General features: G+C 32.4%; 2 protein-coding genes across 2 annotated transcripts; both read left to right on the top strand.

Moving 5' to 3' along the window:
• The first annotated feature begins 4,655 nt into the window (after nt 1-4,655).
• LOC125843309 (5-amino-6-(5-phospho-D-ribitylamino)uracil phosphatase, chloroplastic) lies at nt 4,656-6,514 on the top strand. Its single transcript, XM_049522540.1, has one exon. It carries the CDS (start codon nt 5,213-5,215, stop codon nt 6,353-6,355), a length of 1,143 nt encoding a protein of 380 aa, XP_049378497.1. The 5' UTR covers nt 4,656-5,212; the 3' UTR covers nt 6,356-6,514.
• Nucleotides 6,515-14,141: 7,627 nt separating this feature from the next.
• Nucleotides 14,142-22,547, top strand: LOC125843306 (glutamate--cysteine ligase, chloroplastic). The gene is made up of 16 exons (XM_049522536.1): nt 14,142-14,379; nt 15,334-15,671; nt 16,224-16,374; nt 16,577-16,684; nt 17,719-17,811; nt 19,013-19,096; nt 19,316-19,384; nt 19,463-19,533; nt 19,616-19,684; nt 20,476-20,569; nt 20,641-20,730; nt 20,820-20,900; nt 21,142-21,234; nt 21,774-21,854; nt 21,935-22,004; nt 22,168-22,547. Exons 2-16 carry the CDS (start codon nt 15,343-15,345, stop codon nt 22,254-22,256), a joined length of 1,572 nt encoding a protein of 523 aa, XP_049378493.1. The 5' UTR covers nt 14,142-14,379; nt 15,334-15,342; the 3' UTR covers nt 22,257-22,547.
• Nucleotides 22,548-23,916: the final 1,369 nt, after the last annotated feature.

Here is a 23,916-nt window from a genome sequence, read left to right as displayed (position 1 = left end):
TGGTGGCAGCAGGTATGCAATTTTGAAAGAGAAAAAAGAAAGAAAGATTGTGTATTTTAAAAAAAATAAAAAAATAATGAGAAACAAAAAAGAAAAAACTAAAAAGGTGTTGATTAAATGGTTCACGCGCCTAACAAGGTGTGGGTTACACTTTTTGTGTCGCGTGTGCACAAAGTGTCTAAATGGTTCAAATTCATAACAGTCAAGGTCTTCAATAGGTACAAGCTCCAGTTGAGGTGTTTAAGTGAATTATGCGGACAACTTTAAGGGATTGTCATGACTTAAGCCTTTTTGTTTTTTCTCCACCATTCTCCAATTTCATTCTATTCATCTTCTTAACTTGTCCCATGTTTCTCCTCATTGTTCTAAGATGTTTCTTCTTCTCCAGTCATCTCCATCACCATTACACCATCATCCTTCACCTTTCTTCTATCTCTCCAATAACCTATTTTGCACAAAATTCAATTGGCATTGTTGAATTCAATAGAGTTGACATAGATATTGAATTTTTTTTATAATGATATCTTATTGCCATTATTGTCTTTAAAGAAAGGTCTACGCTTGTTGATTTTTCTATTGCCCTTCTTGATGAATCTGAAGATGAATTTTTTCTTGTCAAATCTCATATTTTAATACCCATTTCCAGTTCCAGTAAAAAAAAACTCGAACTGATACAATAATAAAAAAACAATTTCGATAAAAAGCTGTAATTTCGTCTTTCGATGTTGGACCGAAATGTTTTCCATCGAGGTGAAGAGATGGAAGAGTTATCTTTTTCTTTCTTCTGGTTATGTTGTCTTTTTTTAGAGGAAGATTTTGAATGTGTTGATAATGAAAAAGCATATTGTGAATTAAAATAATGAAAAAAATGAGAAGATAAAATATTGTATAGGTGCTTCTAGCAGAGTTATCATGGCAAACTACAGTTGCACAAGTGTAATTATTAAAGAAGAGAAGGGGCTAGAGAGAAAGTGTGTGATTTTAGTTAATTAAATAATTTATTAATTATATAGTATCCAAATAAAAAATGACATTGTCAAATTAACTAATTTTAATTTATTTATTTGACTCACACTTGTCTTCTGAAAAGTGAACACACTTGCTATGACATGTCAACACTTAAGGGTGTTAATATTTTTGTTTAAAATACTTCAAGGGGTAATATGACTCCCTTGAAGTATTAGTGTGTAGTTGAGAATTGAGTAATAGATTAGGGGGGCATTTGACTATTTTCTCGCCCAAAAATGATATTTATTTAGAGGAAATTTCACAAATAGCCATTAAAAATAACTTAATTAGGCTCTATAGCTATAATTTGTTAATTACGATTCGTAGCTATATGTTAGAGGGAGAACAGAGGAGAGGGAGGAGTGAGGCGAGCGAGAGGGCAAAGAGTGGAGAGAGGTGAATTGTATTTGTATATTTGTCAGATAATTGTATATATGTAACCGGTATACATATGTATTTGTATATTTGGCGAGCGAGATTGGGAGAGGGAGGAGAGAGGTGAGCAAGAGATGGTAAGGAATGAAGAGATGCGAATTGTATTTATATATCAGTCATATAATTGTATATGTATAATTTATATTTGTATATGTATAAATGAGGAGAGAGCAAGAGAGAGGATAGAGGCGCACATAATTATAGCTAAAAAGAGGCTGCGAGCGATAATTAATTCAAACTATAGCTATGTTAACTAATTAACTAGTATATGCTTGTTTATCCACGTAATTTTCCATTTATTTAAGATAACAGGGCAAGAGTTTGAGTTTATAATTTTTTGTAAGATTGATTGCTTCTGAATCAACTTTAGATTCAGAATCTAAAGTTTTGAGAAATTAAAATATATGGATCTAAAATTATATTTCGCCTTCATATATCTAAACTCACAGTAATAAAACATTACAAAGAATCAAGAGATTGATAGAGCAATAAACGAATAGCAAAAGTAAAAAATAACACAAACACGACTACTAAAACTTTTACCTCAAATTCTGAATGATTGAGAATTGAGGCTAGTTTTAGTTAATTATCTCTTCAAATAATTATTAATGTGTTGTCTTCTACTATTATATTGTTTAGTTTAAAGTCAATATCTCCCATATTTGGCATTTATTTAATAATCAGATAATGTCAAATAACATAACTATTTAAATAGTCAATAGATTCCCATGTTTTTAATTTGAAAGAAAAAAAAAACTTCTAGAAACTTGTTTTTAAATTTTTGTTTCCTTTCAACAAATTTGACATTTCGTAGATTTTAATGAATTTAAGTTTGACACGTTGTTATGTCAACGTGGCACCACGTGGTTCTTAGGAATTCATTGTCTAATTGGATTCATTTGCAACAATTATAACAAACAAAAAAATCTTAATTTGTGTGATTCTAATTAAATCTGAATTGTACATCGTAGAGTCTGTTTTTAAGGAACACTTTCAATTGATTTTTTCTCACTATCAAAAGCACGAATTTGAAACTTGTAGGGTATTTGAACCATCTCATAACAATTCATATCGATTGTTTACCTAATTGATATTTCTATTGGTGGTTATATCTAATTTTGGAACTTTCTGTAATTTTATTGAGTTAGTGCTAGTCAAGTCTGTCACACCAATTAAGTCACCAAAATATTCTTTCTATCTTTTTAAAACTTAAGTTTTCTTTTTTTTTCTCTTAGTGTTTGATATTCATATTAGAGTTCGATTAAATTTGAATTCACATTGAAAAATCTTACATTAGGAGAGGGTAAAGCTCTATAACAAATGCGACTAATATAGCCAAAAAGACTCGAAGCCGAGACCTCTGATTAAAAATGAATGAGTACGTATCACTTTAATTTCACTTATTTGAAAAATCAAGAATTTGTTTTCATTTTTTGCTTCTTTTAAAATTCATCTAGAAACATCTACATTAGTAGCAAATAATGTTAGTTAACCAAATATTTATGTAACAATAAATATTTGATTAACATGATGGTTACATTAAGAGCAATTATATGTGCAAAGTATAAATGGAATAACGTGTGTGATTACTGATTGGATGAATGGGACATTTTCTCACACTCTTTTCCATAGACTTCAATTCAATGTTTGAAAAAGACCACTTTTAAACTCATTGTTTCAAAATACTATAAGCATCAATAATTGTTTAATACTACAATAATATTCGCAAGTGGAGTCTGAGGAGTATAAAATGTACGTAAGGATTGAACACACGTATGTCACAAAAAAGAAGAAGATGAATGCTCCTGGCTAACAGTGAAAGGTTAACCAAGATCGGATATAGTTGATTTTTCATGAAATCTATTTGTCGATGGCTCATGTGATAAAACCTCCTCAAAAAATATAAATTTTTTATGAGATTGATCTTGAGCTGTGTGAATATCTTCCTTCAATAAAATGTTATTAGTGTAAAAAAATCTCAAAATCATAATCTTATATTGCCTTATTTTTTACGTTTTTGAGATGGATTGACTATTTTTGACAAATTTTGCTAAAAAAAATTTTATGTACACGCCAAATTGTTTACTATTCTATATTCATATTTTTAATGAAATACTCCCTTTTTCTTCTTTAATGGGATTCCCTATTTTCTTGGTTAGGTATGATACCAAACTCTAATAAATTGGCTTTTTCATCAACAATATTATCCATAACCACAAAAAAGTCTTTTGAGTTATAAAGTACTTTTATAATATGATCACTTTTACCTATTTTAGCAACTATAGTTTAATTATTGAGTTGCAATAATTTTGCTAACCTATTAAAATAATTGATCTTAGAGTAAAGGAAACAATGCATGCTCCAACAATAATGGATGCTCCCATTGTTGTGGTTGATGTTTCATTAGATCCCACTAGATGAAACATGATCCAAAATAAATAAAAAAAACGAGTGGGGGTGCGAGGGTCATAATTATCTTCTTATTTTTTTCATCTTATTTCTCTTTTAATTTTTTTATCGAACATTTAAACACGTGATATAGCTTTTTATCAGATATTTTTATTCGAATTTTGAATTTTCTTTACGTGTTCTCAAATTTCTATACATAAATTAATTAATCACTTAAAATATGTCAAATTCTTTTAATTACACAAATTAACCTCAAATATAAGTAGTAGATCCTTAGATATATCTCAATTAACTTTTGACTTTTTCTAAGGTGTTCTCAAATACTCATTACGTAGATAATTAATCACTTAAAATATGTTATATTTCAATTATATATAATGTAATCTTAATAAAATCATTGAACCTCATGCATATTTCAACGAAAAATAATGTGTATAATTAAAAAAAAACGAGTCAACAACACTATATTGTTAATAAAACCGACTAAAGTTTTAGTTCCATCATAAAAGTATGAGAAATTATATTAAATATTTAGAATTAAAAAATATTTATAGACTAAACAGAATAATACTTCATATTATAGGGGTCAAAAAATGAAATAACTCAACTATAAGGGCAAAAGTGAAAGCAACCAAAGTTTAAACCGACATGTCCTTTTATTGACCCGGTTCAATCTAGGCCGGCAACTACCGGTTCAGTAGTACCCGATTCACCGGTTCAATTTCTCCTTCTCCTTCTCTATAAACCACACATATACACAATTTTCCAAATACCAGAACTATTCATCATAACCAAAAAAAATAAAAAATCTTTTCTGTGTATTTTGCTTTCTTCCCAAATTCACCTCAGGTTCCTCTATCTTTATCTCTTTGTAAATATAAAAAAAATTGATTTTTTAGCTTATTAGTGTATATTGTTCACAAATCTAAGACTTTTCTATTAGGATAATCTTATTTGTGTGAAATCTTTTGGGGTTTTCCTTTTTTTTGTGTATATTTTGATTTGGGTTTGGGTGGGTTGCTCTTATCTTTTCTTTTCCTTTAAGTAATCTACTTATTACGTGTTGATTCTTGAATTGGCGTGTTGTGGACGAAATTTGGGTTGTATTGTGTTATTTGTTGGTGGGTATTGAGTAAAGTTTGGATCTTTATTGTTAAAAGGGTTGCTTTATTTGTTCCCTTTTGTCCCTTTAGTTCTGTGGTGATTTGGGGGAGTTTGAAAGTTTGAAAGTTCAATTGGGTTTGTGGGATTTGTTGAGATTGTGTTAAGTTGGGGTGATTTGAGAGGTTTTGTGGTGGAAAGTTTGATTCTTTGAAGTTAAAGATTTGGTGTTGTTGGGGTGGAAGATTAGTTAGTGAGGATGGTTGAATCAATTGGTGCAATATCACTTTTAGGGAGGGTGCCAGTTTATGGAGTTAATTGTAGCAAAGATGTGTCGAGTAAACGGAAGTCGATTGATGTATGTCGAATACCTTCTGCTGATTTTCTTGGCAAAAAGCTTGTTTGTGGTTCTAATTTACTGAGATTAAGAGGTGATTGTGTGAGGTTTTCGTTGATTAGAGGTCAGGCGATGGAATTGACCAAAGAGGCATTTTCGTTCAGAGAGGACGAGAGAATATCTAAAGATTTCCGTTATAGGATTGAGACTGATGTGGATAAAAAGCCAGGGAAATGGCCACCAACGAATAAAGCTGATAATCCAGCTCTTCATAATCCATTGCTTAGACAAGAGAGGATGGGCTGTGGATGGTTAGCAGCTATATTTGAATGGGAAGGTGTGTTAACTGAAGACAATCCAGATCTTGAGAAGCAAGCGTGGTTAGCTCTGTCTCAGGAAGAAGGAAAATCACCGCCTCCGGGTTTTATTTTGAAGAGAATTGAAGGAATGAAGAATGAGCAAGCGATATCAGAAGTTCTCTGCTGGTCAAGAGATCCTGTTCAAGTGAAGAGAATGGCTACTCGGAAGGAGGATATTTATCAAGGTCTGCAGGGGGGAATTTATAGCTTCCGACCTGGATCACAGGAGTTTGTCAGTACCCTGATGCACTACAAGGTGCCAATGGCTTTAGTGTCTACACGCCCAAGAAAGTATGTCGAGAATGCAATTGGTACCATTGGCTTTGAAGGGATTTTTAGTGTAATTGTAGCTGCAGAAGATGTTCACAGAGGGAAGCCTGATCCGGAGATGTTTGTCTATGCATCACAGCTTCTACAATTCATACCAGAGAGGTGTATTGTGTTCGGGAACTCAAATCAAACTGTGGAGGCTGCACATGATGCTCAGATGAAGTGTGTCGCTGTTGCCAGCAAACATCCAGTGTATGAGCTTGGTGCTGCTGACTTGGTCGTGAGGCACCTTGATGAGCTCTCAATCATTGACCTAAAGAACCTTGCTGCTGTTGAGCTGACTGAATTCGGATCCCCTGAACCAGAATTGGAGATGGAAGAAGAGGATGATCCTTATCCTCCATCTGCAGTGGCCGTTGATGATGGTTTCTGGTAACATCTCCCCAATGTACAGTAGTCGCGCTTAATAATATTCAAATAGGATATAGAAAAATGTAAAACTAAAATGCAGGGCAAGAAGTGTATCAGAAGGTGGTCTACATTGGGCTGCCATCAATCTGACTTTGTATGTGATATTTGTATTATATATATGTATATCTTCTGACGGTCACTACTTGCTTTTGGATTTTAAGATGTAACTTGTAGCGTCTTAAAAGGTTTGGACATAAATAATAATGAAAATAAGATACATATGAATGGCTGAAAGCTTTCCCTGGGAAAACAGAACTTGCAACACCAGCATTACTGCAGTTATCTCGTCGAAATCGTATTTATCTTCTAGTTGTAGCAGTGAATGTGCTGCATATGTTGCTTACCTGTTTCTTGGTTTTATCTGGCTAAGCACCAAACTTAGTATAGTTCAGAATTTGCTCTTAAGTTTGGTTTGAGAGCAGTTCTGCTTTGAGCCAACCTTTCCTCATGCTGTAGTTTCTGTGCTGTGGTTGTATGAATTATGAATGGATATCAAGAGGCAGTTTGATTTAAGATCTTTATCCTGCAAATTAGTGATGTTGGTAAGTATACACTTCTAAATAGAATCGTGTTTCACTAAACGATGAAACAAACAATAACAGGCAGGGTTGAGGGTTGCTCGATTGGTAAGCACCCTCCACCTCTATTGTTGAGGTTGCGAGTTTGAGTCACCAAGGAAGTAAAGTGATGACCACTCTAGCCCCCTTCCCGAGGAAAGGGCTGGAGAACAGCTGAGGGAAGAAAGGAGAAAAATCCACATGCATTAGTGATTGTGTTTGTTGATTTCTTGTCTTCATTTCATTTTCTTTATTAGAAATGCCTTAAATTCTCAACATATTTGGTCGGAAGAACATTGGTTTAAGTTGATGTAATAACTACTCCGACGATCCATGTATACTCAAGTTTGTTTAGTAGGTGGAGACCTGGAGGGTCGGAAACCCGATGGGAACACTTCTCACTGTGTCACAGTGTTCTCTTGCGAGGTGTTCTTCCCACTCTTTACTTGGAGGGTAGAGTGTAGGTTGGCCTTACTACCTCCTTGTGGAGGTAGAGATGTTGTTTCTAAAAGACCTGCGATTGAAGTGCAACAAATTCAGATATAGTGAAGAAATATAACAACTAATAAGAGAAGCAATAAGAACAGCAATAAAAAATTGCAGTAATGGAAACATAATAAACAAATAATGATAGATATTAAAAACAACAACTATTCTAAGAGAATACAACTAGTACAATGACGTACACCAAGAAGCCTGAACCTCTCGAAAAGTAAGACAACATCCACCATCAACTAAACCTTTATCTACTACGCGATTTCCACTCTCCTATCTAGAATTATGTCCTCGATAATCTGATGTTGCGTCATCTTGTCTAGTCGTGTCTACATAACTAAAAGTTGTTTTTGTTAAAGATTAAAAATAGTTACTACACAAAATTGCCAAGAAACAGAATCCTTTGAACAAAAATTGGGCTGTGGGGTAATTAGCTCTTGTCACCCAACCCATTATAGTTTGGGCCTGGCCCAGTTGCTTAAGGCCCGTTCACCCAAATTTTCAAGTTTTTTAAGAGAATGACATGTTATAAGTTATACATAATTCATTATGAAAAATCATGAAAATAAAATTAAAAATTGTTGATTTGGCTATCATTTATAATTTATTCTTCTCTTCAAGACTTGGTTGCATTTTAACCATTCATAGTTTTACAGTTAAATGGTTTGAATTTTTCAGAAGCTTGGTCAAATAAATTATATTTATATGTAGATTAGAAACAAAAAATTATTCACTCACGTGTATATATTTTTAATAAAGAAGAATGAATTCACGTTTTTTTTAAAAAAAATCTCGATAAAAATATAACTATGATTATTTTCATAGTTTTCTTTTATCCTTATAAAAAAATTAACGGTTCTTCTAATTCTACGATGGAGTTGAAGATAAGCTCCACGTATCCATATTATACTAGTCTAACAACAATTCGATTTATAAATTCTAGAATATTTTTTTCCTGCTCCTCGATAAACAAATTAAATAGTATTCTTTAGTTCGTTTATATATATATATATATATATATATATTGGGACCTATTATGATTATAAATTATTATTTGAAATAATTGTGCTTTGTATAGGAAGAATCCATAGCTAATGATTGCTACACACTATAAATTGCATTTGGTCACACTTTTTTCTTTATAATATATATAGTTGGTGTCCTTTTTAATTAAAAAACTTGTCTACCACATATGAATCCAATGTTGGTTGCACTTTGCGTCATCAACACATTAATATGTTTTTTTTTTCTTAATTTGATATTTGGAGTCTGCATTGGAGCTTCGACTAAATTAGATTGTCTGCATGTCCCATTTGGAGGTGACATTTTCGACAAGATTTTCTCTAAATGCAAAGCTCAAACTCGAAATTTTTGATTAAAAATGAAACAATCTCGTCACTATACCACAATTCACAATTCATATTGATCTTCTAATTCAACTTTTACACTACTTATTTAGATAGAGACATATTACATATGCACTTAGGTAATACAAACATCATTATCTATATTGTTCACTAAAAGTCAAAACAATAATATTAAATCTCTTACCAATAATATGAACTTTTTCTTTTTGGACAGTCTATTTCAATCTTAAAGAAATAAAAATATAACTATGTGAGATCATTATTTATATATTTTATATTTTTTAGTTACTAGACAATATATAATTAATATATAATTTGTGTATATCCGTTATATACTAAAACTATACACCTTGTATAATTTTTTGTTTACTTAATATTTGGAACTATTGAAAGTTAGAAACATTTTTTTTACCAGTAACTTTATGTGTAAATTTCATATATGACATATATTATAGTACTATTTTCAAGCTATAGCAGTAGATTTAGACTTTCAAGCTATAGCATTAAAAATTTCAGGTTATAACAAATTTACAAAAAAAAGAAATGGTTTTTATTAATTGGAAAAAACTTAAAAAAAAAAAAAAAAAGATAAACGAAAATTTTAAAAAAAAAACGGAATTAGAAATAATAAAGAAAAAAACTGAAAAAATGGAAATAGATGTATTAATTAAATTTGAATTGATTGATGATAATTTTTAATTAGCATAAATTTAGGAGATTCAAACTAATTAGGAATATTTGTTTTCCTTAATTCACTCTAATCTGTTAAAATTAATTAAAAAGTCTTATTTTATCCATTTTCAAAAAAATAAAATAAAACCAAATGTAATTGATGTTGGTGCAACATTTAATGATCTCTGTTTTAAATTGTAAGATTCGTTTATTTCAGTATTTATACAGATTGTATACAACTTCATACATCTTTAAAAATACTTAATCCACGCTTGTTAAGACAATATAATTTACAATTAGGTTGTAAATTGTCCAGGATGAAAAAAATGTAAAACAAAAATGTAATTGAGGTTGTTACAAAATACAATTATCACTATTTTACATTAGCATAATCATTTATACAAGGTATTTATACATGTTGGATACCAACTTCATTTTTTTTATTTTTTTTTATTTTTTTGTGTTAGAATATGAATTTGGATGCCAAAGGTGTACATTTTGGATACCAATTATAAGTCAGAGTTATTTCGTGAACTCTAAATTAGTAGTATGCTTTCTTTCTAGTTAATAAGATATTGTAAAATCATAAACTTTAAATGTTGAATCCAAATTGTATGCATTTTGTATATAACTGTTATCTCAAGAATTATTATAGTCAATGTGTAATTTATCTTTAGAATGGTGTATCCATTTGGAATGCAGTCTGTGTATCACTAATATCCTGCGATTACAATAGTCAATCTGTAATTCATATGTAATTGATATCTTTTTGAAATAAAACAATGGATATTATATATATCAAATACTTAAAGCTGTAACAAACACAAAAATATCGTCCAAAAGGAAAAAAAAAAACTTGTAATTCTAAAAAGTCTAAGATGCAATCAACTATCTCAAATTTGTTCTCCGTGGTCTTGCTGTGGGATAATTGCTGGTATTCGGAGCATGTCCTTTTGCTATGCGGGGTCCATCAAATTTGCTACCAACAGTGCGAGTTACTTCACTCTCACTGGTCGCGCCATCATCATTTTTGTTTTTCCATAATGCCATATGATTGTGGCATACCTTTGACGATGGTACTTTGCATCAATATCAACAAAACGCATATCAAAAACTCCATTACTGATGTATTCAGCAAATAGACACGTGTACAAACCACAATCACTGAAAATTTTTTGAAAGAAAAATCATTTTATACCATTTTCATACCAATGTTAAAAATTTAAATACATTAATGAAGAAATTGAAAAAGAAACCTTCCTATTAGAAAAAATCTCAATTTCATATCAATATTAGTCATAATTCATACAAAACAAAGTAATTTAACAATTCATACCATTTGCATACCAATTTAACAACTCATACCATTGGGCTACTGATTTCAAACCAATTTCATACCAATGTCAAAACACAATTCATACCATTTGCATACCAATATTATATCACATTTCATATAATATCCCAAAATCATATATTAAAGTGACATTCATATAAATATTATTCACGTTTCGTACAAGTTTCACCCAAACAAAAGTTTCGAAACAACAATAAGCATAATGTGATATTTTTAGCAAAAAAATCACTAATTTGAATAGTGTGAAAATAAATTAAATATAATACTTACCCTAACAACTTTTTTTGCCTTTTTTGGATATTCGAATTTCTGATTCCTTCTTTTTTGTTGTTCTTCTTGTTGATAGTTTTGAAGATTGAGCAATTTCTACATTTGTTGCTTTTTTTCTTTTTTATTTCACTAACAAAATCAGAATTCGAATCAAAAGGGGTTTCTACAATTTTCCCCTTCCTCTTCTTTCCCTTTTGATTTGCCGGACTCACCATTTTCTTTGCTTCGTTTTTTTTTTCTCCTTTTGATCCTTTGACTGAGAGAACCACACTTTGCAGGAATTTCAACATTCTTCGTGTGTAGATCTCATCCCACCATTAAATCATATAAATGTGGGAGTTCTACTGATTTTCTTTTTGAATGAAGAAGACGAACGCTGAAGATAGTGAGAGAGAAAAAGTTAGTTCTCTGTAAAAAAGAAACGTGGGGGTGGGGGTGGGGGATTTACGTGTGGGTAAAAGAGGAAGGTGGGGGTGCTGTGTGAAATCTGGAAAAAAATCCCTAAAATGGTGGAAGAGATAATGACAATTGATTCTCTAATATTAATGTTATCCCTAAAATGGTGGAAGAGATAATGACAATTGATTCTCTAATATTAATGTTATTTCTCTTACTTATTAATTATAATGTAATTATAAAAATAATAACTAATTAATTAAATTAAATTATAAAAATAATAACTAATTAATTAAATTAAATTATAAATTAAAACTAATCTGTTAATATTTGTAATTAAACTATTATAATTAGTAATATAAAAAAAGTACATCTAAAGGCTGTAATATTAAGCTTTAAATAGATATATGAGGTGATTTTTCCTAACTTTATTGGTATTACGACACATTTACTTTTCGGAAAATATAATAAAATATTGACCATTAAAGGAAAGTGGTCCTAATGTATAGACCATTCAATCAAAAGGTTCCTCATCTTTTAGGCTTGCTCGTGGGATGAGATAAATTAAGATATTTTATGAAATTGCTTTATTTTAAATTAAGATATTTTATGATTTTTTTTTTCTATGGGATAGTAATAATATCATTTTAGTGTAAATAGTTGAATAAAATAAGCTCGATTAGTTAATACCTCACATCAAACATCAAATAAAATTAATATAAAATTTTATATTGAAATTATTATCGAGAGTTTATTTTTTACCGCATTTTTCTCTATTTTTTATGTGAATGGAAATGAAGGAGGCTAAATGATTTTTGTTATTATATTGAATAAACTTTATATTATTAAAAAATTCGGTACNTGTTCAATAGGTACAAGTCTTAGTTAAGGTGTCTAAATGAATTATGCGGACAACTTTAAGGGGCCGTTGATGACTTAAGCCTTATTTTATTTATGCTCTAATAAAATAATAAAAAAAAATCCGATATTGTTGTCCTTTCACAAATTATTTAAAGTTTAATCACATTAACTATTAGAGAATATCATGGTACAATTTAGGAATCTTTTTATTTTTTATTGAACACAAAAAACCATTAGGCCTCTTTTGGGAATCAATTCCAAATTGAACGTGGCACAGCTCAATAATTATTTCTTTGAAATTTTGGATAACAAGTTAATTTATAATTGCGAAAATGAGATTGGTTTTATCGATAAAATAAAATTTATTTTTGTTTATTTGACTTGACTATTATGTATTTAACATAAATCTTATTTAATTTTCACGAACTATTTTACTACCAAGTAAGCTCCGGTTCAAAAGGAAGAAGCAAGGGAGCATCAACCGTGTAAAAACTGTTGTGCATTCGTTTTCTTATCCACATTGTTTTTTATTGCAGCTAGCGCGTTTGACTTGATAAAATATAAAGCACGTGGAGAGTTTGAATCTGGAAATTGTTTTGAATTTTTTTTGTCTAGTTGATTAAAATGACTGGACAAATTTTAAAAGAAATATTACAGATAGATTAAATTTTACTTGACTTATTTGTTGATGATATTTTTTCATAGTTATTATTGAAAAATACAAAATATACCAAATTTTAAGAAAAAAATTACTATATTTTTATTTTTCGTTGAGATTATGTGTGAGTTTAGTATTTAAAAATCTAAAAAATATATTAAGAAATAAAAACAAAAATATCATTATTGTGTAAACATGGAAATACAAACCAATAATGAACATAAAGTCAACTAAATGGCAAGTATTGAATTAAGATTACAAGAATCACAATTTCATTAATTGATGAAAAGTATTAACTTGACGTCTTCTATAATCTTTTTTATACAAATCAAAAGATGAAGCATTATATATATATATATATATAAGCATAGTTCAAATTCTAAACACTCATGATATAAACAAATATCTTAGTATATTCACAGCACTTAAAAAAGTAATTACATGTAACTTTATTTAATAATCAAAATGCATTAAAAATTCAATTTTTGAATCTCGATTCGAGAAATCAAAACAAGAGGAAAATATTGACTACATAAACAATTATTAATGGAAGATATGGTGAGACTGCTTATTTCTTAATCAGAAGTTTCAATTTCAAGTTCTGGATATACAAAAATCTTTAATAGAAAATATGATAAGTAAGCAATTTCTGACGATTTTAACTCTTTACCTTAACGTCTTCTTCATTCTCTTTAATACAAATGAAAAGATGAAGCATTAGATAAGTTTATCAATAGACTCCAAGTTCTAAACACTCGTGATATTAACAAACATTTTTTATTGTATGCATAACACTTAAAAAGTCAAAATTTAAATTCATGAATCTCGGTTCGAGAAATCAAAATAAGAAGAAAATATTGACAAATAAATAATTGTCACCAGGAGATTGATCAAACTACTTATTTCTTAATGAGAAAGACTCGATTTTAATCTTTGAATATGAAAAAATCTTTGATAAAAAACATCTCTTTCGAAGAAGCTCTATAAAACACAAGCTCAAATTAATTATATTTCAATACAAATATCGAACCACAGATGAAAAATAATACGTAAAAAATATGTCTATTAAGAGGGACCACAAAAAGAAACTTATGGATAGTGCCGCACCTTTTAGTTCCCCGTGCCACATTAACCATTCTTTTTCATTCAATCTGCTACAGTACCCTCTCTTTATAGCTAAACAAAAATTAAAGAAATGGGAGTGATAAAGCTCTAGCCGCCTCAGCACACCAAAATCCAATTCATTTTGCTGATACCCAATTTTCTCTATATATATATTGGAAGGTTTTCTTTCAATTTCCAGTCAATTATATAGAACAAACCCTACAAAGTTTTTCTTTTTCAGTTTACTGAGCCAAGGTATCACCTTTTTGTCACCTTTTATGTTGGTTTCAGTTAGTTTTTTTAATCAAGATTCAATTTTTCTGCAATACCCATGATTCTTTTGTATATTTTTGTTGCATTTCTGTTTAGTTTTTCTTTTTTTTTCTTTCATCATGAAGTTGTTTTGGTTAATCAAGATTCAGTTTTTTTCTGAAGCCCCATGATTCTTTTTTTTAGTTTTGGTTTGATGGTTTTGATAGTTTTGTAGTAATTCTTGTTTGTTGTCACATGGGTGTTGATAGTATTGATTAAAGATTCAAAATTTATACATGTGGTGTGTGGTAGTCTGATTGAATATTTGAATGACATGCATAGTAAACTAGAAAGAAGAAAGAGATAAATGCTTAAGTAAAGTGAACAAGACTTGTATCATAGACTAGACTGTTATACAAGTTTCAGTTTCTCGAGTTCTTCTGAGTAGTTTTAAGTGTTGAGTGAAATGGCATTGTGTAAGATTGCATTTGATGGTCTGGGATTCAGGTATAATTGATGCACTACAGCAATATCAAGCCACATTTTCTTTATTGTACCTGTGTTTTGATATGGAATGAGATGGGGGTGGGGTGGGGGAGTTTACAGCATGTAAAGTTGTAGATCACTGGAATGAAAAATTCTAGATTATTGCGATTCGAATCTTATGTTGCTTCTATAGTATACATTAATTAACTTTAATATTTGTTCGGATTGGTGATTGAGCCTTCTGGGTAGTTGGGTTGGCCCTATTCAATTGGTGTACAACTATGCTCAACCAAGGCACGAGAGGTTCATTGATGTTTCCCATCAAAAGTACTCTTCAATCATTATTGAATTATCCTCTTCTGTTACTAATGTTATACACAAGTTAAACAATAATCTGAATTCCTTTTTCACTCAAATGGTATGACATTCTTGTTAAAAGTGGTTGACATCAGTTTTTCCTGTGATATTCAGGCACAAAGCATGGCCTTGATGTCTCAGGCAGGTTCTTCACATTGCATTTACTCTGAAAAGATAAGATGTATCAGTGGACATAGAAATATCATGAGCAATATGGAGATGTTCAAAATGAGGGAGATATGCTTTGGCGTGGATATTTCTTCACGGAATGCCTCAAGACGAGTGCAAGGGAATTATTTGAATCACATAGGAGTGGGAAGTAGTCGTGGAGGCCTGACAATTGTTGCTGCAAGTCCTCCAACAGAGGATGCTGTTGTTGCAGCAGAGCCGTTAACAAAAGAAGATCTTGTAGGATATCTTGCTTCTGGATGCAAATCCAAAGAAAAATGGAGGTTCAAAGTTAAACTTTTCTTAGTGTTCTTAAATTTCAGTTGCATATAGTTGACCAAGAAGATGAATATTCATTCTCTCGTTTGGCCTTTATAAGTAGAATGGTCTGTTCATTCACCACATATATGCCTTGATTGTCTTTCAAGTATGTCGAGTAATTCATGAATCAATCCACATTGCTTTTGTATTTTTATTATACAGCTATTTTTAATGCAGTTATTCTTTCTTCAGCTTCTGTTGTAGCGTATGATACGGTAAATGTTTTTTTTTGATAATGGTAACTGTATATTCACACCAAAAAGCCCATGATACGGTAAATGTATTATATACTTTTTATATGTCATTATTGTGGTTAGTTTTCATTTTCGGTAATAAAATTTTTGAACATGGAGTTTGGGAGCCATTCCCTGGATCAGGTATTTTTGCATAAATGTGGTAGCTAGGATTCTGCCTCACAAATAATTTGGATAGTTTGTTTTACTTAACTGTGTGTCTGGATCTAGACCATATTAATCAGTTCAACTTTTCTTGTTCTCTCAAAACTTGATGAGCAGGATAGGCACCGAACATGAAAAGTTTGGTTTCGAGTTTGGAACTCTGCGACCCATGAAGTATGATCAAATAGCTGACTTACTAAATGGTATTGCCGAGCGGTTTGATTGGGAAAAAGTAATGGAGGGTGACAAGATTATTGGCCTGAAACAGGTAGAACGTGAACTTGGTGCATGCTAACTCTGGTTTAATATATTCTAGGCTGAATTCGTCATGGCTCCATACAATGTATTATGCAACTTAGCATGAATAGAATCATAATTTCCTAATTCATTTTGTTCTCAAGTGCAAGTTACAGTAAGTAGTAATGTACTTTAGCATAATTGGTGGATAAATTTGCACTGCCTTCGCACAGGGAAAACAAAGCATATCATTGGAACCTGGTGGTCAGTTTGAGCTTAGTGGTGCACCACTTGAAACACTGCATCAAACTTGTGCAGAGGTTAATTCACATCTTTACCAGGTTTGTACTTTTGAAACTCCATCAATTTCCTTTTTAATGAAATAATGGGCACTTAAGATTTTTCTAACTACAATCTGCACTGGGGACATGTAAGCGAACTTTAATTATGCGATTACTTGGTTTGGAATAAAAGGGAATCTTAATTTTTTGAGTTGGAGAAATCCTGCAAATGTGTCGGCCATTTTTGCTTCAGGTGGTTGATGACTTATTACACTAGGGATTCTTTACCCAGTATTCTGGTACTTCTGATCAGAGTCTCGAGCTGTATAAGAAAATCTTGCTGCAAAAGAACATTGTTGGGGTGAAAGTAAAGTTATGACTTCCTAACTGTCTTGTTAATGAACATTTGGAGGCAACAAAACAGAAGCTATTCATCTCAGCTTTGACATTTGTTTTATCTACCTCAACTTTGCCCAAGCAACTATCCAAAAGAAGGGTTCCACGTATTCTCTTGGAGCTGCTTGGTCTCATATCTCTTGTTTTCCTTGCTTTGTTAAGTGTATGAACATTTCCCTTTAACACATTGATAAACATAACTGTTGTGTTAGACTAACATTGCTGAAACTGCAAATGAGCTTGGGGGTCAACTTTAAGGGAGTTTGACATTGTGTTTCTCTGATCATGAAGGTTCATTTGTTTATTTTTTTCTATTAATACATCAAGGTATTATATTACTACTAAGCACCATGCATCTGTACAACGATCATGGTTTCAAATATCATATATATACAAAAAAAAATCTTTGCTCCAAAACACATATACACGACAAAATAGATCTCTTAAGTTTCCAAGAGACTTTTCTTCAAATCTAGTTTCTTAGATTGTCTTAACTACCTTTTGAGGTCCTTTTGGAAGACAATAAGGAGCATACTCCTGTCCTTTGATCTTCAATTTTTTGAACTTTCTCACAGTATGTGCCCGTCTAGTATGCTTGCAAAGGACGTAGGCCCTTTCTCCCCCCAACCCTTGGAGAAATCTGCACGGATAAAATTTAAGTTTTGCTGATATGTAATAGTTTTCGTTTAATGGTACAGGTTAAAGCTGTTGCAGAAGAGATGGGAATTGGATTCTTAGGAACTGGATTCCAGCCAAAGTGGGGGCTGAAAGATATACCAATAATGCCGAAGGTAAAAACAATATGCTGATTGATGTTGTAACCAAAAGATTTGTTTGGTGTGTTGGTAACTTAGCATCTTATCTGTTTGAGACTGCTATTTTAACAGTGAAAAGATGTTAATTTTTTTGTACTCGACCATTTCACATATTGGTTCAGCATGTCAAGTGCAGTAGAATCCTGTTTCTATTGTAATTTCATTTTTCATTATTATTTGATGAAGCTAGTGTAGCCCGAAGCTCATTCTCTCTGATTTCATCGCTTTGCAACACCTCATCTTTTTACCTACAAACCTTACCAGACATGCCTATTTCGCATAGTTATTTTTGAAGTGAAATTTCTTTCTAATCCTCCTTCCGATCATGAAAATGATGAATAAGTCCTTCTTTTGTGTCTAATCATCGTTGATATTTCTAGGAGCCGAAGAGATGACAGATGAGATATTGTTCTAATGATTAGTTATTCAGATTGATGGTTCAGATGTGGCTTGTCCCACATCTTATTACTTCTCTAAAAGACACAGAGAACAAGTAAATAAAGGTGTAGAACTTTAATTCTTTCCTTTTGAGCTAATCATTCATCATCTCCATTAGGCTAATCTAGATTAATAATCCCCACTTCTTTGACTCTTCTCTTTTGGACTTAATAAAAAGGATGAAGAAGAAAGAACAAAAGAAAGCTAAAAAAAATCTTTTAGTTGCTGTACTATTCTCTTACTGTCATCTCGAAGATAAAAAATATTTAGCTTTCTTTTTCTTTTCTTGATCAAAAAGAAAACTACGATTTGACAGTTGGTGAATGCTAAACCTGATCCTTGGACCAGATCTAGTAATTATTTCCAATAACTGGAAATTATTAATAGATCTTGCGTACCTTTTTTCCCACAGAGTCTTCACAATTTAGAAATGCAAATAGTTTCCCCCCACTTGGTTCTTTTATGTTCTCTACTTATTTACTTTTAACTAAGCCAGAATTATGGTATGTTATTTTGATTTGCAGCTGTAATTTAAAAATAATATTTGCACCATCTACCTCTATTCATATTCTATACTATATACAACATCATGTGCTTCTCGCACATCAATATTATGTGTGTTGTCATGTGTTCTTCTAGCTTTGAAAGATATATCTATTTCTTACTTTTTTCAAGTATGATTTGACCTCTTAGATCTGCGATCAGCTGGTATTTTTACTGACAAAGTACTTTGACTCAGGGGAGATATGAGATTATGAGAAATTACATGCCTAAAGTTGGCTCACTTGGGCTGGATATGATGTTTAGAACATGCACTGTTCAGGTAAGCTGAATGGTTTAATTTTTTTCTTTTTATTTCGTTCCAGTTTGATGGAATGCCATTTCCCCTTGACTATTGGAGTGCATACCTCTGAGCAGCATTCAAAAGCTATATTCAATTCTTTATTTTTTTTGCCCATTTGTGTCTGGGCTCCACGTCATGCCCTGCATGGTAACATTCATTAGTAAGTTGAATCAATATTTACGAATATGTTGTTGACAGGTAAATCTGGACTTTAGTTCTGAAGCTGACATGATCAGAAAGTTTCGTGCTGGTCTTGCCTTGCAGCCTGTATGGTACCTTTGTCCTTTCTGTCCTTTCTCTTTCTACATGAAAGTTATGTAGTTATCTAACTATATAATGAAACAGATTGCTACAGCTCTATTTGCAAATTCGCCTTTCACTGAAGGAAAGCCTAATGGTTATCTCAGCAAGAGAAGGCATGTGTTTAAAAATATAATTCTTGTTTCTCTGAGGACTATAATCGAAGTTGTACATAACAAATTTTGTTTGTTTCACCAGCCACATTTGGACCGATACAGATAATAACCGCGCTGGGATGCTTCCTTTCGTCTTTGATGACTCTTTTGGGTAAGTTCTCCTGTTTTGGCAAATAGTTATAGTTTCTTGAGTCGTGACATATTATTTTCTTTCTTCAGTCGAGATTACGTTTGTTAAAGTTGGAGGGCAAATGGTAGGGGCAGTAGGAATCATATTAACATTTTCTTTTTCTTGTGGTATTTGTAAATGAATTCCTTAAACTACTCATGTCTAACCTGATTGTTTTGAAAAAGTGAAGAAACAATTCAACCTGTTTACTTAAAACGAAAAGGGTAATTCAACTTATACTATTTAACCACATATGTTGTGCTGATTCATAATTATATAGTACACGTGACCACATGAAGGAGACATTCTTGTTTTCTAGCAATCAACTTCACTTCTTTTGAATGCTGAGTTGAGCTTCATTTCGGGCATTTATGCCTTCACACTATGATTTTTAGCTGGAATCGTGTATTCATCTTTTTGTTACCTAAGGCTGGTGTGGGATGGTCATCTTTAAAAGGCATCTTGACTTGTCAGAAAAAACGTGTTTCCTTGTACTTTTAAGCGCATGGTCCTTTTGTTTAATGTATTTCATGGTGAATGTACTTGTCGTACATTATATACGAGCTAGGTTAGGGAGATGGATAAGATTTGTTGGAGTTCAAGATGGGCTGTCCTAACCTGTTTTGAGGTTTGTCAACAGAGTTATGTGATGGGTTAGGAATCAAATGAAAATGTGTATTTAGTGTTAACAAAATTCATTCTTTGTCATCTTCAGAACTTCCATTGTTAAATTTCATTTTCACAGCAAACATTTTCTTTTCTAATGGACACAGGTTTGAGCAGTATGTGGATTATGCACTTGACGTTCCTATGTATTTCGTCTATCGGAAGAAGAAGTATGTTGATTGTTCTGGATTGTCTTTCCGGGTATGTTATTTATAACTATAACAGATTTATAAATGTAACTCTCTTGTGCTTATTTAACAACATTGCTGCAGGACTTCATGAATGGAAAACTTCTGCCTATTCCCGGCGAATATCCTACTCTTAATGATTGGGAGAATCATCTCACAACAATATTTCCTGAGGTATGCAAGCTTCATCCAAGAAAATGTCCTTTACTACTGGTTTGTCTATGTATGGTTATGGAAGTATGAACTCGGGTTAACTTTATCAGGTCAGACTCAAAAGATATCTGGAAATGAGGGGTGCTGATGGAGGGCCTTGGAGACGGTTATGTGCATTGCCTGCATTCTGGGTATGAAAGCTGTTTCTCTAGGATTTATGATGTTTTTTTGTAAAAGAAGGAAACAAAAAGCGAGTACTACTCGGTAAAGCAACAGGGAAAGGGAGAATAGAATATGGTTGTGCTCACCTCACCTCCCACTGAGAGGAACTTCTTACTCTTTCTCCTGTTTGTTGGGACACTTCCAAAGTTTGTTGTGGGCTACTTTGAACCAAACAGCTCAGTCATCTTCTTTTTTCCTTTTTTTTTTCAGGTGGGTATACTCTACGATGAGGGGTCTTTGCAAAGTGTTTTGGACATGACGTCTGATTGGACTGCGGAAGAAAGAGACATGTTGAGGAATAAGGTAATATATCCTTACTCATTAAAGATTATCATGCATTTCCTACCTAATCTGTAATTAGTTAATGTATCCAAGGCTGCTGATATATCTGCTTTGTGGTGCAATTCTCTATGTTTTATTGTTATCTCGTGATGTCAAATTTGAACTTCAGAAATTGTCAACAGAAAATGAGAAAGCATCCAATTGTCTTATTGTAGAGTCCCTATTCATTTTTCTACTCTTTTTCTTCTTGATGATTTCAATATTGTGTGTTGGAAATGGTCCATATGTTCATGCTTGGGTAAAGAGAAACTGTAAATAGGCCTTTATTTTTATAAACTCTGAAATCCTATCTGTATTAAAATATACTTGCTTTGCTCTTCTCCTTGTGGAACTTGGACAAGCAAAATCATTCAGAAACAAAATGGGGCAATGTGACCATGAACTCTTCATCTAAGAAAAAAACATTGCTTTTCGTTAAGCTATAATTTTCAGTTCCTCAGATTTTTCGTTAATAACTTATACGCAATATTGGAGATGACTAATATCACCCCATTTAGTAGGTGCCAAAAAGTGGTCTGAAGACACCATTTCGAGATGGATTGCTTATGCATGTTGCTCAGGATGTTGTCAAGTTGGCAAAGGTGGGTTAAAGCTTCTAATGCTCCATGGCTTGGTATATTTCTACATGTTTACTAACTATTAGTTGCTTTCTGATCTTCAGGAAGGCTTAGAAGGAAGAGGCTTTAAGGAAACAGGATTTTTGAACGAAGTAACTGAGGTTGTCAAAACAGGTAAGTAACGATGTAAAATTTTGGTTGAGATTGTCTTTTTGGACTTGTGTTAGTATCTCTTACTTGTTCTCTGGATACAACACAATGTCAACTGATAATACATTATTTAAACTGCTAGATCCATTTAGAATTTCAATTGAACTATTCTTTGTACTTCTGGTAGGTGTAACACCAGCTGAGAAGCTACTGGAATTGTACCATGGGAAGTGGGGACAAAGTGTGGATCCCATCTTTGAGGAGCTTCTCTATTGAAGTTGTTTGAGAGTGCCATTTCAATTCTGTCTTTTTCCTGTGTTGTAAATGATTTCTCAATTTCTTTTTGAGAGTTGTATCAGCCGATTTTGTCCATCGTTAGACAAATAATCTAGCTAGCTAGATTAAGATATGTTACAAGTATCTACGTCTCGAAAACGTCATATGTAGCTCTCCCCTTGGATGTGATCAATCTGGTTCCAGATAGCATTTGTATACACTGGGACATACATTTTCCCCAGAAAAGTAACATAGCAATGCTAAAGTAATAAATGAATCTTGGCTGACCAACTTTACTTGTTTCTGCTTAGACTTTTTCTTCCCCCTCTCCCCTCTCACTCACACCCACCCACACAGTGACGCACCGCGGAGTCTAATGCCTATTTAGCAGCAAAGTGTTATGTAATTTTATCAGGTAGATACTGCATTATTGTTATTACAGCAGCCCACAGGTAGCAGCTACATTTGAAACAGTGCTATGATGCATGAGGTTCAGCCTTATCCAAACAACATACCCAGTGTTATCCTATGATGAGTCAGGGGAGGGTGGTGTATATGCAAACCTTATGCTCACTGCTTATCCATGGTTAAAAATTCATATTGCTTAACAAGGTAATGTCAGGATTGAAGTGGTGTATCAAAACAAGACTTTTTAGCTGCTACCTGTGGGCTGCAAAGTAGCATCTCTATGAATGTTAATGACGAAATAGGAACTAAGCTGAGGGGATGACACGAAGATGAACCATTAGGATATGAGTAGGTTCTTGTGAAAATTATATCATGTATCCAGTGGAGGAATAATTAAGGTACACGAAAGCTAACTCGATGCCTCTACAAATATAAGTAGGCTCCTATGAAGCTGGTGGAAGGGTAACAAGTAGTGGAAGCTAGCTTGACACCTCCATGAACATAAGTAGGCTCTTCTGAAGTTGGTGGAAGATAGTCGGTATCTAGTGAAATAGTTGAGATATACACAAGCTAATCCGACACCACCACGATATAATTAGACTCTTGTGAAGCTGGTGGAAGATAGCAAATACATGATGGAACATGATATAAGTGGACTCTTGTGAAGTTAGTGGAGAGGGTAGCAAGTGTCTAGTGAAATAGTCGAGGACTCGAGGTGCCTGGAAGCTAACTTAGTAACAGAGTTAAAAATAGACAAAGCTAATCCAAACACCACAATTATTCGAAAAAATAGGCTCTTTTAGAGAAATTGGATCAGTGTATATGGTTGGGCCCAAAAAGTTCATATGGGCCCAAGAAGCTTTACCTTTTTACAGCCCACTGTTTTTTCCTTCCGGGTCAAGAAAACCACGGGCCAATCAGCGAAAAGCCCTAGACAGTTTTATCCACAATTAAACCCCAATAATATAACTACTATACGCGCCCGTCAAGAGCGTGCCAACACGCCAAAATCCTATTCTTAACTAAGAAGTAAGAAGTCAATTAATAAATAAATAAATCAACATTGACTTGGACTTGACTTGATGTTGGAAAAAAATGACAATTATATTTTGAAAATGAGAAGAAGATTGTTTAGATGGAAAATATTTTTAATATTCAGTCTTAAATCTTATGATTATGAGTTCGATTCATCAAGGAAGCGAAAAGGTGGAAGCTTCTAGAGAGGCGTAATTATAAGAAAAAAATGCAATTG

The sequence above is a fragment of the Solanum stenotomum genome, chromosome 10 (genome assembly GCF_019186545.1).
Source record: "Solanum stenotomum isolate F172 chromosome 10, ASM1918654v1, whole genome shotgun sequence".
Classification (NCBI taxonomy): Eukaryota; Viridiplantae; Streptophyta; class Magnoliopsida; order Solanales; family Solanaceae; genus Solanum; species Solanum stenotomum.
The sequence above is the reverse complement of the archived record's forward strand: the minus strand, read 5'-3'. Positions and strand labels throughout refer to the sequence as shown.

Coding starts and splice junctions, on each gene's coding strand:
- LOC125843306 (XM_049522536.1), top strand. CDS start 15,343: ATGGCCTTGATGTCTCAGGCAGGTTCTTCACATTGCATTTACTCTGAA. Junction 20,731..20,819: donor TCACAACAATATTTCCTGAG/GTATGCAAGCTT, acceptor TAACTTTATCAG/GTCAGACTCAAAAGATATCT. Junction 20,901..21,141: donor GTGCATTGCCTGCATTCTGG/GTATGAAAGCTG, acceptor TTTTTTTTTCAG/GTGGGTATACTCTACGATGA.
- LOC125843309 (XM_049522540.1), top strand. CDS start 5,213: ATGGTTGAATCAATTGGTGCAATATCACTTTTAGGGAGGGTGCCAGTT.